At 49.7% G+C, this 16,963-nt stretch overlaps 2 protein-coding genes and 1 long non-coding RNA gene across 4 annotated transcripts in view; 2 read left to right on the forward strand and 1 right to left on the reverse strand.

Annotated features, from left to right (window-relative positions):
- The window catches only part of LOC308591653 (myotubularin-related protein 9-like), a 19,942-nt gene extending 11,735 nt beyond the window's left edge, over positions 1–8,207 (forward strand). For both annotated transcript variants that reach the window (XM_081202485.1, XM_081202486.1), the window contains 3 exons: positions 523–743; positions 6,939–7,084; positions 7,840–8,207. In XM_081202485.1, coding sequence (XP_081058611.1) covers positions 523–743; positions 6,939–7,084; positions 7,840–7,931 — 459 coding nt within the window. In that variant the 3' untranslated portion in view covers positions 7,932–8,207. The remainder of the gene's footprint in view (positions 1–522; positions 744–6,938; positions 7,085–7,839) is intronic.
- An 814-nt stretch (positions 8,208–9,021) lies between these two features.
- LOC308591671 lies at positions 9,022–9,977 on the forward strand. Its single transcript, XR_014010214.1, has 2 exons — positions 9,022–9,321; positions 9,736–9,977. It is a non-coding gene; the product is annotated as an uncharacterized lncRNA (long non-coding RNA).
- A 36-nt stretch (positions 9,978–10,013) lies between these two features.
- On the reverse strand, positions 10,014–16,656 carry EIF3I (eukaryotic translation initiation factor 3 subunit I). The gene is made up of 11 exons (XM_081202501.1): positions 16,521–16,656; positions 15,728–15,820; positions 15,310–15,397; positions 14,476–14,541; positions 13,843–13,992; positions 13,617–13,744; positions 12,817–12,927; positions 11,963–12,052; positions 10,731–10,804; positions 10,459–10,551; positions 10,014–10,345 (listed from the first exon to the last, which is right to left on the reverse strand). The coding sequence occupies exons 1-11, from the start codon at positions 16,521–16,523 to the stop codon at positions 10,264–10,266; spliced, it is 978 nt and encodes a 325-aa protein (XP_081058627.1). The 5' UTR covers positions 16,524–16,656; the 3' UTR covers positions 10,014–10,263.
- Between the last annotated feature and the right edge of the window lie 307 nt (positions 16,657–16,963).

Below are 16,963 nucleotides of genomic sequence, written 5' to 3' on the forward strand. Positions count from 1 at the left end.
AAGTGCCAGGGCTCAGTCCGAAGGGTGCCCTGCTGCCCTGCATCTTCAGATCCTATGGGATTATCCTCCGCACACCCTTTATCTCTGGCTTTACGTACTGACTCTCGTTATAAACCAGCCTTTTCCACAGAGGAGAAGGCTACCATTAGCTCCTAATTCTGAAGGCTATATGGTAGCCTTGAACAGATCTTTCTATAAGGTGGATCTTTGCCAGGTCAGTCTACAACTCCCATCAGTCCCAGAGAGCATGGCTGTGTAATGCTGGGGTTGATGGGAACTGGGCCGTGTTAGCAGGGCCTGATGGGAGTTGTAGTCTAAAATTATCTGGAGTCCACCAAATTGGTGAAGGCTGCTAAAAGCCATTCAAGCAAGCCTGTGTGCTAGAGGTATGTGTGGCCATCACACACATGTACATTCATGTGTGCATGTGATTGTGCATGCACACAGGAGGCCATAAGGACTAGTGATGCCCTTTTTATCTTCCCACCTGCCCACTGCTCCTTGCTCCTCCTCTCCTCCCAGGCTGGGCATCCGTTCTGCCTCCGCTGCGCCCACTCAGCCTACTCCCACGTCCGTCTCAAGCATGAGGCGCCCACCTTCCTCCTCTTCCTTGACTGCGTCTGGCAGCTGGGGCGCCAGTTTCCCTTATCACTGGAGTTCAACGAGAGCTTCCTCTTGGCACTCTTCGAGCACAGCTACGCGTCTCCCTACGGCACCTTCCTGTGCAACAACGAGAAAGAAAGGTGAGGCAAAAGTTGGGAGAGCGATACTGAGACTAGAGGCCAAGAGGCTCAGCAGTGGGGCAGGCATCAAGCAGCTTGACCAGGTCTTCAAAATGTCATCCAATGATTTGAACTGGGCATTTGCATTTTCATAGGCAGCTGCCCTATAGAGTCAGGTCACTGGCTCATCTAACTCAGTCCTCTCCACACCAGAGGTGGGGAACTGGATCCAGCCAGCTAACCAGATCCTTAAATTTCTACCACATGCCAGTGGACAGGATCCCAGTGATTGTCAGGGCTTCAAACCATAGAGCTGAGAGCTGATGGTTGGTTTCCTGTGCCCTGGGCTTTGCTGGCCTGCAAGCCCCTCTTTGGCCCAGTGGCATCCTTATTTTTATAGGGGCAGGTGGGCAAGGCTTGGTCGAAATGGCCACACAGGCCAAATGGGGGCGGCCTGGCAGGCCTACTATGACCGGCAGCAGCTTGCCACGGTTTCAGGCAGGGGTCTTGCCCAGCTGTGCCTTGAGATGCCATTGACTGAACAGGGGACCGTCTACATGCAAAGTAGATCTTCTGCCACTAAGCTATGGCCCCGCACTGCCAGAAGGTATACAGGTGTCCTGCTCCTGAACTGTGACTCCTCCAATCTAATGGCAGTCAGGGCTAGGAGAAAAAATGATGGCAACAGCTCAAGTGTTCACAGCAAGCTCACACAATCAAAAGGCCATGGGACATTCCAATGCAACTCTTGCATTGTTACTGGCTCTTATAAATTACAGCGCCACATGGTGGAGGTGAAGAGCAGGAAAGGCAGAACTTCTGCACCATGGTAAAGGTAAAGGGACCCTGACCATTAGGTTCAGTCGTGACCGACTCTGGGGTTGCGGTGCTCATCTTGCTTTATTGGCCAAGGGAGCCGGCGTATAGCTTCCAGCTCATGTGGCCAGCATGACTAATCCGCTTCTGGCGAACCAGAGCAGCGCACGGAAACGCCATTTACCTTCCCTCCGGAGTGGTACCTATTATCTACTCGCACTTGGACATGCTTTTGAACTGCTAGGTTGGCAGGAGCAGGGACCGAGCAACGGGAGCTCACCCTGTCACGGGGATTTGAACCACCGACTTTCTGAGCGGCAAGTCCTAGGCTCTGTGGTTTAACCCACAGCGCCACCCGCGTCCTGCACCGTGGTAGGTGCCCCTAAAAAGAACTATCCCTGTGCAGGTTGAGTGATTATATAAATCCAGACACACACAAACACAAATGCAGAGGCTGGTGCTCTTGCTTGCATTGTCCCCCAACCCCACCTAATAATAATAATAATAATAATAAATTTTATTTATATCCCGCCCTCCCCAGCCGAAGCCGGGCTCAGGGCGGCTAACAACACTAAAATAGTGCCACATTATAAAAACATCATAAGAATTAATTAAAATCAAAATTGATGGCAACCATAAACTAAAGTATTGTAAAGATTGCCAAAGGAGGGAGTCAGGCTGTGCCCTAACCAAAGGCCTGGTGGAACAGCTCTGTCTTGCAGGCCCTGCGGAAAGATGTCAAGTCCTGCAGGGCCCTTGTCTCTTGTGACAGAGCGTTCCACCAGGTTGGAGCCGCAGCCGAAAAAGCCCTGGCTCTAGTTGAGGCCAGCCTAACCTCTCTGTGGCCTGGGACCTTCAAGATGTTTTTATTTGAGGACCGTAAGTTCCTCTGTGGGGCATACCAGGAGAGGCGGTCCCGTAGATACGAGGGTCCTAAGCCGTGTAGGGCTTTGAAGGTTAAAACCAGCACCTTAAACCTGATCCTGTACTCCACCGGGAGCCAGTGCAGCTGGTGTAGCACCGGATGAATGTGATCCCGCAGCGAAGACCCCGTAAGGAGTCTCGCTGCGGCATTCTGCACCCGCTGGAGTTTCTGGGTCAGTCTCAAGGGCAGCCCCACGTAGAGCGAGTTACAATAATCCAGTCTGGAGGTGACCGTCGCATGGATCACAGTGGCTAGGTCAGGGCGAGAGAGGTAAGGAGCCAACTGCTTAGCTTGGCGGAGATGAAAAAATGCCGCCTTTGTTATAGCTGCAATCTGCGCCTCCATGGAGAGGGAGGTATCGAAGATTACACCCAAACTCTTAACGGACGGTGCTGGCACTAATTGCACCCCCGCAAGAGATGGGAGTTGCCCCCTCAATCCCATATCGTCCCGTCCCAGCCAGAGGACCTCTGTCTTCGAAGGATTTAACTTCAACCGGCTCCCACGTAACCATCCAGCCACAGCTTCCAAGCATCTGATCAGTGTGTCTGGGGCCGAGTCAGGATGGCCATCCATCAACAGATAGAGTTGGGTGTCATCAGCATACTGATGGCAGCCCAGCCCAAAACTCCGGACAAGCTGGGCGAGGGGGCGCATAAAGATGTTAAAAAGCATCGGGGAGAGAATCGCACCCTGAGGCACTCCACACACCAAGGAGTGGCGGGATGACAGTTCCCCCCCAAGCGCCACCCTCTGTCCCCGACCAGAGAGAAACGAGCGCAGCCATTGAAGGACTGCGCCCTGGATCCCCACGTCGGCGAGGCGGTGGTCCAGAAGTTCGTGATCGACCATGTCGAAAGCTGCTGACAGATCTAGAAGAATCAGCAGCCCCGACCCGCCTCGGTCCAGCTGTCTACGAAGATCATCTGTTAGGGCGACCAGAGCCGTCTCGGTCCCATGACCAGCGCGGAAGCCGGACTGGAATGGATCCAGAGCCGATGTTTCATCCAGAAACCTACCAAGCTGTTCAACAACCGCTCTCTCAATCACCTTACCCAGGAATGGAAGATTCGAAACTGGGCGGTAATTGGATAGATCTAAGGGATCTAATGATGTTTTCTTTAAGAGCGGACGCACCACTGCCTCCTTCAGTACCCCTGGGAATGTCCCAGTGCCAAGGGACAAATTGATGATATCCCCCAGGGGGGCCCGCACCTCGTCTGGACACGCTCTAATCAGCCAAGACGGGCACGGGTCGAGAGGACAAGTGGTGGGTTTTCCAGCTCGGAGGAATCTGTCCACATCGGCTGGGGATATCCGGTCAAAGTGGTCCAATACTGGACCCGAGGACAGTCGAGGGGCCTCCAGTTCCTTTATTGTATCCAAATTGGCAGGGAGGTCATGGCGGAGCGACAGGACCTTCTCCGCAAAAAAGCTCGCAAATGCCTCACAGCTGTGTGTCGAATTGTTATTTAAATTTGGCTGTCCTTCGAGGGACGTTAAAGACCGAATTATACTAAATAATTGTGCCGGGCGAGAGCTAGCGGATGCAATGGAGGCCGAGAAGTAGGACTTCTTAGCGGCCTTCACTGCCATCTCGTAGGTTTTCATAAAAACCCTATAAGATGTTCTTGAGGCTCCGTCACGGGCACCCCGCCATACTCGCTCTAGCCGTCTGAGGTCCCGCTTCATTTTCCGGAGCTCCTCAGTAAACCAGGGAGCCCGGTTTCTGCGGGGTCGCAGAGGGCGCTTAGGTGCGATCTCATTGATGGCTGCCAGGAGCTGGGTATTCCAGCCCTCAACAAGCTCAGTCAATGAGTCGCCAGGGGGAGAAAGGTCCCGCAAGGCTTGACGGAATCTAACAGGGTCCATCAGCCTCCGCGGGCGAGCCCAAATCGGCTCACCACCTAAGCAGGGTGGGGGTGGAACATCAATCCTGGCTTTCAGAGCGTAGTGATCAGACCATGGCACCTTCATCGAAGGAAACATGATCACATCTATACCGACGCCAAAGATCAGATCCAGCGTGTGGCCTGCTTGATGTGTGGGGCCCGAAACAAACTGGGAGAGCCCTAGTGTTGCCATGGAAGACACCAGGTCCAGAGCCTGTGAGGAGGGAGTGGCATCGGCATGGATGTTGAAGTCCCCCAATACCAATAGGTTAGGGAACTCCAAGGCCCAGCCGGCCACCGCCTCCAGCAGGCCTGACAGGGTGGCTGCTGGTGCGCTAGGTGGCCGGTACACCAGCCAGACAGCCAAGCTCACCTCGGAGCCCCACACTAGGCCAACACATTCAATGCCGGGGATCGATGGCGGTGGTAGAGCCCTGAAAGAACAATCTTCCCGGATTAATAGTGCCACCCCTCCCCCCCGGCCCACAGTCCGTGACTGGTGGAGGACGGAAAAACCCGGGGGCGCCATCTCTCGTAAGGTAACAGTATCCCCTTCACGCACCCAGGTCTCCGTCACACAAGCCAGGTCGACCCCCTGCGAGATGATGAAATCTCGCAGGGTGGCGGTTTTGTTGCCTATAGACCTGGCATTGCACAACACCAGTGACGGAGGTGAGTAATCCTTGCTCACCCTACCCTCGTCTCTCGGGATGGGGCGCAGATTGGAAGGGGTACGAGCATATCCGTATCTCGATCCCCTTCGCCTATGACATCTGCCCCCACCGCCATACCTCCCTCGCCCCTCCACAGTAGGAATCCCAAGCCTCATACTCGCCTCCATTTACAAATTATAAAAGCAAACAAACAAACAAAGAAACAATTACATCAAAACAAAACCAATCCCCACCCCACTCAGCAACCATCCCACCCCAACCCAAAATAAAACAAAACAAAATAAAAATACATGGATAAAAACCACCGTTTCTGGTGACACAACAGAGTAAAAAATAAAAACACTTTTAAAACACTTTAAAATATATAAAACATTTAAACATTTGCTGCCGCCGCAGCAGTGTCCTTAGAGTTGTGGCGGTGGTGAGTATGGGGGCCGCCCCCAGGCCCAAGGTGGAGAATGGGCTTGCAGGGGGAGCGGTCCTCCCCAAGACTCACTGGCAGAACAACAGCAGCGATGTCCCGAGGCCTCCTTGGAGCCTTATATGCTGAGGTGGAGTATGGGGCCCGCCCCCAGGCCCAAGGTGGAGAATGGGCTTGCAGGGCGAGTGGTCCTCCCCAAGACTCACTGGCAAAGCGGCAGCAGCGATGTCCCGAGGCCTCCTTGGAGCCTTATATGCTGAGGTGGAGTATGGGGCCCGCCCCCAGGCCCAAGGTGGAGAATGGGCTTGCAGGGCGAGTGGTCCTCCCCAAGACTCACTGGCAAAGCGGCAGCAGCGATGTCCCGAGGCCTCCTTGGAGCCTTATATGCTGAGGTGGAGTATGGGGCCCGCCCCCAGGCCCAAGGTGGAGAATGGGCTTGCAGGGCGAGTGGTCCTCCCCAAGACTCACTGGCAAAGCGGCAGCAGCGATGTCCCGAGGCCTCCTTGGAGCCTTATATGCTGAGGTGGAGTATGGGGGCCGCCCCCAGGCCCAAGGTGGAGAATGGGCTTGCAGGGCGAGTGGTCCTCCCCAAGACTCACCGGCAAAGCGGCAGCAGCACCTCTGCCAACCACTCCAGCCCCATCCTTCCCTTTACATCTCCCCCAAACCCCCATCCTCACACAGCTCCTGTGTCCCACCACCCCTGCTTTATTCAAACCTCTGTTGTTGTTTAAAACCACCATTTTTAAACCTGCCTATTCTTTTGTTTCCCTCTCCCATCCTGGCCTCATGCAAAACCAGGTTTGTAGTGTGGCACTACAAATCCTCTAATGGAGACTGTGTGGTGACACCTTTACATTTGTATGTGTATAGGAGAGAGCGACAGGCAAAGAGAAAACACACACACACACAATCTACTTTCACAGGGAAATGTCACCATCAGGTGAGAAATTGCCACCGTGCTTTCATGGTTACTCGTTCTTACGGATGCAACCCCCATGTGGTGAAACAGAGATGCAGCCACAAGATGGGAGGGGCACCCAAAAGCTAGAAGTACAAAACAGCTTACGCACATCCGATTGCAGTTGCTCACATCAGCCCTCTCTATTGTCAAGATCTCAGGATTCATTGTCATTGTAGATCTCAGGATAGGATTGGGGAACTCGCGGCCGTCTTTCATTCTCTATCACTGGCCACATTGGCTGTTGGTGGGAACCACAAGGTCTCCCTCCTTGCCCTAGCAGGAGTGCTCAAGTTTCTGGTTCAGACCCTCCCAGCCAGCCAGACCCTCCCTCCAGGGTTCCACTCCTATCCCCAAACTGCAGGGTAGTTCAACATGTGCAGCACCTGTGTATTATATTATTAAGCACTTCTCCACATTCTAGCATAGCCTTTACCAACAAGGTTTCTTCCAGAGGTTGGTGAAGACTGTTCTAGCTCAGACCTACCCCACAAGAGGGACTAAAATGTCACCATCTCCCCCTGCAGGAAGCTCTGTGAAGTGAAGGAGAAGACGCACTCACTCTGGCCCTGGCTGAACAGCAAAGGGGAGGAGTTCCTGAATCTGCTCTATGCACTCAACCCCTTGGTTATCTGGCCATCGGTGGAGCCACAGAGTTTGCTGCTATGGCAAGGTAGGATAGATAAGCCCATTCTCTCTCAAAATAGGGACATCAGTTTGCTTTATTTGGACTCTGTGGTCTGTAACCAAACCCAAGCCCCCCACCATATCAGGACAGAATCATGAGAGGAATTCAATATAGCACTAAAACAAATGTTTCATCAGCACAAGTGTTTCTGGTTACATGATGGAAAAACCTCCTCTCTCCTTCCCTCAACTTGCTTTGAAGCATAGAGGGCGTAGGGGAAGGCCCATTGCACTAGCAGGAACCCAGTGCTGGCAAATTTTCAGTCTTCTTGAGGACTTGAAACTTTCTTTTTTTAAAAAAAACCACATTGTTTTGTGTGGACAACTTTGTATTGCTAATTTCCATTACAAACATTTTAAAATGGGGGGGGGGGTTCCTTTTGAGGAAACCTTAGTTAACTTTAGCAATTTCTCTTATACATTGGGGTTTCAAAGAACATTTCCTTTTAGTCCTTTGCAACTGTCAGTTTAACCTTTTATTGCATAATTTCACTGACTGATTCGGATTATGCTACAATATGCCCATTTGGGATATCCAAATACCTTTCCTATTCCTTCAGCTGCGGCATTTTACTCAATATTCCTCTTCCAGACTATTACTGTTATGGTGATAGTGCTACCATCCCAATCACAGCAAGAGCCCAGAGTCGAAGGGGAGTAGAAGAGGAAATATCTTTAATTACTACTTTTCCAACCTGCTGTATATGGGGATATAGATATTAATCTAACAATTTCCTACAGGCTTATTCCTCCGCTGGGTCCGCTCATCCCACCATCTAGATGACGCATGGGGAGAAATTCAGAAAATAGTGAAGTGCACACAGGAAGACTGAGTGGGATGGCACCAAAGCAGACTGCAGCACAAGCCATTTCAAAAGCAGAAACCAAAGAACTGGGTAGGAAAAGATCAGCCACAGCCTGGTTTCTGCTGTGCTCGAAACCAGCAAGCACAGAGCTATCAAGGAGAGTAAATGGTGCTGATCACGAACCATGTTGTGAACCCAGCCCTTGTGTGTGACAGATTTGTAAATAGGAGAATTTCCCCACTGGATACAGAGCTGGTCACCAAAGTCTGACAATTAAAAGACACTTCATGTTGGACTACACAAGTTGCCAGATCTTTGTGTAGTCCAATTATCCAGGCTTCTCATCAAGGAAATAATCCTGTGCTTAGGGTAAGTTTGGCAAGTGGGCAAAGAGTTTGGCGGGGTTTCCTCCAGAATATGATCTTAAAAACAAACTACGAAGTTTCCTCCAGAATCACAACTTAGTTGAATATGTCCTTCTACAGAATCAGGCCATGAGTTAGTCCATCTAGCCCAGGGCCATTCTCCCAAGCTTTCCCTTCCAAGTGGTTTTCAAGCTGGTTGAGGCTAATGAGAGTTGTGAGTCCAAAACATCACTTTGGGGAAAGCTTGGTCTACTCCAAGTGGGAGCAAGTCTCCAGCAGAGCAAGAGCTTCCCTCACTTTCCTGCCAAGGGCCCTTTTTTTTACCAGGAAATGCCATGGGGAATTGAACCTTGGCCCTTCTGCATGCAAGGCATTTGCTGGGCCACTTGGTCCAACAAGAGAATGACAGCGTTTATGCCTTTTATTCTGGTTTTTGGACACCTGAGATGTGTCTTTTTAGTACAGTACCTGCCCTATTCTTCTGATTGTAAGGCCTGTTGGCTCAGGCCAATGTCCCACCATGGCCAACCAGATGCCTACGGGGAATGAGCAAGCAGAACATGAGCACAAGAGCACTCTCCTATCCTGCCATTTCCAACTCCTGTTCAGAAGTATTGCTGCCTCCAGCTGTGAAGGTACAGCATAGGCATGGCTGGTAGCCATTGGCAGCCCTCTCCTCCATGATTGCAAGTTGTTCTGACTGATTTTAATATTCTGTTTTTATACGGTTGTAACTTGCTGCGGGGAAACCTCAGCGCCTAAGACTTGCCGATCGCATGGTCGGCGGTTCGAATCCCCGCGGCAGGGTGCGCTCCCGTCATTCGGTCCCAGCGCCTGCCAACCTAGCAGTTTGAAAGCACCCTCAGGTGCAAGTAGATAAATAGGGACCGCTTACCAGCGGGAAGGTAAACGGCATTCCGTGTGCTACGTTGGCTCGCCAGATGCAGCTTGTCACGCTGGCCACGTGACCCGGAAGTGTCTGCGGACAGCGCTGGCTCCCGGCCTATAGAGAGAGATGAGCACACAACCCTAGAGTCTGGCAAGACTGGCCTGTACGGGTTGCTCGTGCGTAAGTTGCCGCCTCTCCAGGCTTTGTTGCCTTGCTAAACCTTTCAGTCTGGGCAGCCCTTCACTTCGTGGCTGCCTCAGTCGTTAGCAGAATCCGTCAGTGGGCGTTTCTTAAATCTTTTCCAACATAAAAGTTGTTTGACACCCAGTCTCCTCCTACTCTCTCTGTGCGGAAGTCTTCTGCGCAGGGTAGGCGTGGGTAGCGGAGGACCTGTGCTCTCCCCGCTGGTGTCCGGTGAAGAGTCCTGGAGCCCTCTCGCCGATTCCCCCATCAGCCCCTCTATATCCCTGGTGTTGCGCTGATTTGCTTCCCCATCTGTGGAGCTGCCTCTCTCCCTGCTGGGCCCTTCTCCAGCATCATTTGAGAGCTTTCCCTCCGCCTCTAGCTCCGATGTCAGTTCCCTGACAGGTACCTTTACCTTTAACTTGCTGCAGGACCTTGTGGTGAAGGATGGGTAAGAAATCCAGTCAGTACCATTACTACTACTACAAATGCCCTGGGAGTTATGTGCATCTTGAGAAAGGAAGGAAAACTCTGCAGCGAGGCCACCCAAATCCTAAGGCTAAATCCTAAGGCCCATGTAAACTATTCCCCTTCAACAAATCTGCATAAAAATGACCAAGTGTTAAAAGAGTAACAGAAATAAGCAGCTAAGAAATTCAAACACACTCCTACTGTAGCTGGAAACAAGAGTGGGGATTTATTATTTCCTTCTGTATAACTTTTATAAATATGCCAAGCATGGCAGGAAGCAGCTGTTCCCAAGAACAGTCAAGAAGCTGGACATTCTCGCGTTTCCCCAGAACACAGCAGCAGTTATAGTGCACTGTTCTCTGCTTCAGTCTGTGCATCTCCACTAAACCTCTTTAGAAACAGACAGAGATCCAGAAGGCAACTGTAGAAAGGGGAGGAGGATGGGGCTGGTTCAAACTTCAAACTCAAATTCAAAGTACTGGGGATCAAAATAATGGATGCGAACATAGCCGTCCTCTCCACCGCTGCTGTAACTGAAAGCAGAAACAAAGCAGAGACAAAGTTATAGATTCAATTCCAGGAGTTCCACATTTGACCCTGGTGAGATGCACACCCACTTGGAACGCAGGGAGATGGACACCCTTACCTCTTTCCATCAGGGTGGAAAGCGACACTGTTAATAGGGCCAAAGTGGCCCTTGACTCTCCCAAACTCTTCCTCAACACCCAGGTGGAAGAACCTAGAACCACAAAGGAAAAGGCAGTGAGACACAAGCAGCAGAGCCCAGATTTTGATGATGAGAATATCTTCAACATACCTCACTGAAGAGGTAACCATTGCCTACTGGTTGCTTGGGGAATTGACTGCATCGCCCCCATCACCCCCTTGCAGGAATAGGAGAAGCCATAATTTGCTCACCTGGCCTCAAACTTGCCAATCCTGGTGGAAGTGGTCGTCACATCCATGGCCTCCTGTCCACCACCCAACACCACCTGCCAAAGAGGAAATGGAGGGTGGGGAGAGAACACCTCAGTCACACACTCCTTTGTAATGTGTTAATGGGCCAAGGACTCAGAGCCCAATACACGATGTCTTCGCTTTCTACCACACAGCAAAACATACTGACCAAGGATAGCCTAACTTCTGACTACAGTCTGGTAACCTCTAGATTAGATTACTGCAATGCATTGTACATGGGGCTGCTTTTGAAGGTGCTTCAGAAATTGCAGCTAGTGCTATAGAGTCTTATGTGTCTTAGGACCCCAATACCTCAAGGACCACCTCTCCCCATATGAGCTGACCCAGACCTTGCAATCATCATCGGAGGCCCTTCTCCATGGGGCCCCACAGCAGGAGGTCTGGAGGGTGGCAACATGCAAGAGGCCTTTTTCAGTGCTGGCTCCCTGCTTGTGGAATGCTCCCCACCCCCCAGGGTAGCTTGCCTGGCACAATCATTACATACCATCAGGCGCCAGAGAAAAAACATGTCTCTTCCACCGGGCCTTTGGCTTTTAATTATCTGGGACCTCCTTCAGTGGGTGGGGCATTTTAAAAATATGCCTTTTTAAAAAATATGAATGTGTTTCAGAGTTTTTTCCTGTTCTGTTTAATGCTGGCTTTAATGTATGTGTTATTTATTGTTGTAAGTGGCTGTGGGTAATTTTTGTTTTTTTTAAAAGCGACCAATAAGTTTATTAATAAATAAATAAATAAATAAATACATAAATAAATAATATACTGATGTTCCAGTGCCCACCTGAATTCTAGGAACTCTCCCAGCAACCAGACAACAAGGATGATAATCAATACTCTTAAGCTCTGGCCCACCTGAGTGTCTCCAAGAGGTAGGGCAATGGGGAAGCCTAGCCAATGCTCCCTGCTTGCTCTTTCACTCTTGAGTCTTGCCCCTCCACCTCTCAGTGTATTGTCACATCACACCTACCCAATCCTACTGAAGCCAGGTCGAGCTGGCAAAGGAGGCAAAGCACAACCAACAGTATATATTCAAAAGGTAACAGAGTCTTGCATCTCTGTGTCACATGGGGAAGATCCTCCACAAGCCTCTGGGACTCTATGAATGTCTAGATATGAGGACGGGTGGGGATGCCCCAGGACAAGGGAGAGGTGCCCCATCTGGCCCACCAACATACGTGATCAAAGATGGGGGAGAGGGCTGCGGAGTTCACTGGCCGCTCTGTCCGGAACGTCTTCAGGTGGTCAAGCGTCGTGCAGTCAAACAGCTGCAGAGGAAGAAGTGAATTGGCAGGAGCATTCTTAGCACAAGCATCTCTTAAAGACACAAAGCATCAGAGTCCTGGGAAAGGTCCCAGTCGCCCGCCCTGGGAATGCCACAGCATCATGTCTAACCAGCCGAGCACACGAAGCAGACCTCTCAGCCACTGCAGAGACCACCTAACAGTGATGGCAGCAGGAAGCCCATCGCGGTGGCTGCAGCAAGCACAAAACAGACCTCAGAAGCCAAGGAGGGCGGCTTCTGCTTGATAGTGCATTATGACATGCACTGATTTATTACACTGTTTAAAGCAATCTACAGTCCTTTGGCCAGCTGAGACAGGAGTCCCACCAATTCCAAACCAGGAAACTGATACTTGGTGCAAGCAACTCTTGTGCCATATCAAACATAAGAGCCTGGCAGATGGATCAGGCCAATGGCGTATCTAGTTCAGTGGCCACCCAGATGCCCAAATGGGAAGCCTGCAAGCAGGACTCAGGCACCAGAGTACTCCCTCCACCTGTGATTCTTAGCAACGGGGTGTCAGAGGTGTACTGCCTCCAACAGTGGAAGTGGAACCTATTCATAAAAGCCTTCTCTTCCAGCACTTCCTAGTGTGCTAAAACACGGATGGGGAGTATGAGAAGCTTCCTTTCAGGGTGAACTTTTTACCTCTCAGTGGCTACTAATGGGTTTCACACACAGTGCCAAGACAATCTCTCACAAATTCCACACTTAAGAGGGCAAATCAGGGAAAGATGCAGGACGCACCTTGGCAGTGTTATCCTTGGAGGCAGTGATGAACATGGTCATGTCTCGAGAGGTCTGAATGTCATTGATCTGTTTGGTGTGCTCCTTGACGTTCATGAGGACCTCTCCTGACTAAGAGAGGAAAGAGAGGTGAAGGAAACTGAGCACCTCCAGACCAATGGAGGGAGAAACCACATCTTTCTCAAGTCCTGAATATAACAACAATAGTAACACTAATAGAACATATTTACAGTGTTTGATGCATTTCACCTATGGCTCAATAATTCATACAATCTTCTAAGATGAGACAGTATTACCATCACCATACTGCAGACAGGGAAGGGCTCAGGTGAAAGATGTCAACCAGCTCACATTGTTAGCTACTACAGTTACAGCAGTTGTCATTAGCACCAATTTTACAGAACAGAATTACTACGTTAACTGTTAGAATTGGTGACCCCTAACTGAAGCTCATGGAATGGCCTTCAGATAATCATTCCCTTTCTATCTAGTTTACCTCAGAAAGTGGTTATAATGGTAAACAATATTTATTTTAAAGCATTTTTTGGCTGCATTTCTGAGCAAAGCCCATCCAAAACAGCTTACACAATAAAAGAGAGAAAAATAATACAAAACATTAAACTTAAAAACAACAACTCATCCAAGTTCCTCTTTAAAAAAAAAAAAGATTCAGGGGAAAATGAACATAATTCAACAGGACTGCAAAGCACATTGGACAAAAAAGAATCCTCATCCAAGTGGCTGGATGTGGTTTGTCATTGGGTTATCAGCTGCGGCTCACAGTTCCAACCCACACTAACCTTTGCACTGAACTGGTTCAACTCCCCATTCTCATGTCCCGCAATGATGTATTCCCCAAGGGGACCCCAAACAGCGCTAGTGATTTTGGAATCACTACAGGGGATCTTCATGTATGGCTCGTTGTCCTCTGCAGACAAAGCAAAACCGGGTGAGATTCAGAGATGCCAAAGGGCAGGGGAGGCAGCCACCCATCCCAACCCTGAGCCCGCCACCTGGTGGCCTCACCAATCTGGCTGGAGTCACGGAGGTCAAAGAAGCTCACAAAACACTGGTAGCCCATTTGTTTGTCTGTGGAAAACATGATGATGTTCCCTCCAAAGTCGAAGCCGCAGGTACGCACGGCTGAGTTGGTCTTGACCAGAGCAAGCTGCTTCCCTAAGGCAAAAGACATCACACATAAAACCAGCTTGAAGGAAGGTGTGAAAATCTCTGCATACCAGGTCCATCAGCTCTGACCAGCTCTCCAAGGCCTCAGGCACCGGAGTAGGGTGACTGGGGACAGAGAGCTTTCCCAGCTCTGCTACCAGAGGCTTTTGAACCAGAGATGCTGAGGGCTGGATGCTGGTATCTTACTGATGCAAACACAGTGAGCTGCAGCCCACCTCTTATTGCCAGATAAGCACCTGCCAAGCTTAGAGTTCAATCTCACATGTTTACCCAAAGGCAAGACCAAATGAATTCCAGTGGGACCTTCTCCCAAGTCAATCTCAGGTTGATAGGTTTTTAATCAAGCCTTTCCCAACCTGGCACCCATTAGGTTCTGGACTACAACTCCCATCAGCCGCAGCCATCTTCCACCCTGCCTCACTACACACAGTGCTCCCATCACTCCACAAAAGATTTTGTTTGAGGTTCTACCTGTCTCACAGTCCCAGAGCCGGCAGCTGTTGTCTGCAGAGCCTGTCAGCACATGCCTCGTGTCCCCTATAGGAGCAGTCAAGGAACCCCAACGCAATTATGTACAGCTTACAGAAGGAGGTGGATATGACTTACTGCACAGCTTCAAGTATCCATACTAAATGAATTCCAAAACATGGCTCATCCAACTGCACAAACCTTTTGCTTGTTTATTATTATCTTGGAAGATGTTTAGTAGGGCCAGTTCTGGGGTGACTTCTGTCAGGTGTCTGGGGAAAAACCTTAACATCTTTCATATGAATCTAAGCATCCAGGAAGTTTCTTTTAACCAATCTGTATTCTTTAAAAAGTAGGTGTTCTGTAGGGTTATTCTTACCATCTGCTAATATGTTCAAAGTCATATTTGTATTTGTACTAAATCATTAGCCTCTTAGTCGAACTCATGCATCTGATGAATTAGGTTATTGTCTGTGAAAGCCAAGCACTACGACCCTTGTCTCTTTGATGGTACAGGCAGCTACTCTACCAGAATCCTCAAATTAGTGGTCAAAAGTAACATCGGCATTAATGTAAGGCCAAGCCACTACTCCAGGAGTAGCCAATGTAGTGCCTATGTTGCTGGACTCAGCTCCCATCAGCCCCAGCAAGAATGGCCAATCAATGGTCAGGGATATGGGGAGAAGGGAATGCAGAAATATCCAAAGGACACCATATTGGCGATGCCTCCACTACTCTCTGAAAAGTTCACTCCAACTGCCAAGTCTCTCAATAGTATCTCAACTTAATACTTGAAAAAGGGTCTCAAATACACGGATTTCTAAAACCAAAGGATACAGTCAGCATCCACACACCAGACTGCGCCAGTATGTCCGCTGTATGTGCCAAGTCTCTCCCCGTTGACAGAGTACCAAACATTAACAATCTGATAAAAGAAGAAAAATCATATTATGAAAATGCACCCAAAACAGAAAGACAAGAACAAAATTACCATCCTCAAGTCTACCTGATTTTGGACAATTTATTGACTACTTAATGGCTTGTGAGAAGCAAACAAGCTTGCACTGAGTTTTGGTGAGGGGGAAGTAGTGGGAGAACTGTTTATATGGTTAATGACAAATCAACAAAATATTTCCTTTCAAAAGGACAAGAGAAAATAATATGCTAAATAGGCAACAATGTATACTTTTTAAAGGCAGCAAGAAGATGCAACTGTGAGAAAGGTGTAGAAAAGAACAGTTCGAGGAAAACATACCGGATCTTTGGCTACTGTGAATAACAAGTCTCCTTCCCTGTTATATTTGATCTGAGTAATTGATCTCTCATGGCCTTGCAACAATATGGGTTTCTGTGAAGAAATGTATTATTAAATCACATATTCCTTATTATTTATTATTCACCCTTCAACCTAAGGTCTCAGGGTGGGTTACAACATTAAAAAAAGTTTAAAACAACTTTCAAATCATAAAAACAAGGTGGCTCCTCAGCTTAGTTGCTGAGCTGAACATTAGTCACTAAAACCACAAATAACTACAATCAACTTAAGTCTCCGAGCACAGCGTCTGCAATATGAAGTTCTCTGAATAAGGCCATTTCGGTTAGGCAAGAGAAGGGGGTGAGGGCGAGGAGGGAAAGAAGGGGGAAACTGTCGTCTCAACAGCACCCCAAGCCGCTCTCCCCCCCCCCTCTCTGCCTTGTAGAGGAAACAGTTCGGCCATTACTACTTTTTAAACCTACCGAGCAAGGAAAGGGGCGGGTTTTCGGATAAAACGGGGGTGTCGGCGTCTGTGGGTTGGGGGGAGAATATAAACAAGACAAGGAGGCAGCCTGGATTTGGGGTGTGGCGGCTTCCGAAAGTGTCGTGCGCGCCCACGGACACGCGTCCCGTTTCTGCGCAGGGCTCGCAAGAAACAAGCATGAAAACAACCCGCAGTGAGGCCTATACAGGCCTACAGGTAAAGCGCACAGGCAGCGAAACAACGCCCGGGTCAATTAAGAAACCTAATTCGATAAATCCGGAGGGCGGCGGGGGAGAAAGGGAGTCTTACCATGGCTGCGATGAAGAGACGCCACCGGGAACAGCAACGGCGCCACGAGCGAAAAAGGCAGAGGATCCACTTCCGGCATCAAACCGGAAGGAAAAGCCCGGCAGCGGGATTATAGAGATAGGAAAAGGTGAGAGAGATGCATCCAAAGCTTGGTTTCTGTTTGAGTATTCCCTGTATGCGGGGAGGGTGCGTCACGGAAGATCACAAACACACACACGCAGAAGGGGAACAAAGATCCTAGTCTCGTTCTATTTATGCGGTGAAAAGAATAACAATCCGTTCCAGCGCTCTCTCCTCTATGGTTCCCCCCTCGCGCGCTCCTTCTCTAGCAGGTCGGAAATATAGATACTGTACAGTTCACTGGAGGGACGTCACAAGCGCCTGAGCCACTGGGGAGGGAGGGGAACCTCCCAGGGCCAGGCGTTGGCCGACCACAGAGCTAG

This window comes from Podarcis bocagei (assembly GCF_964188305.1).
Source record: "Podarcis bocagei genome assembly, chromosome: 7".
Taxonomy (NCBI): domain Eukaryota; kingdom Metazoa; phylum Chordata; class Lepidosauria; order Squamata; family Lacertidae; genus Podarcis; species Podarcis bocagei.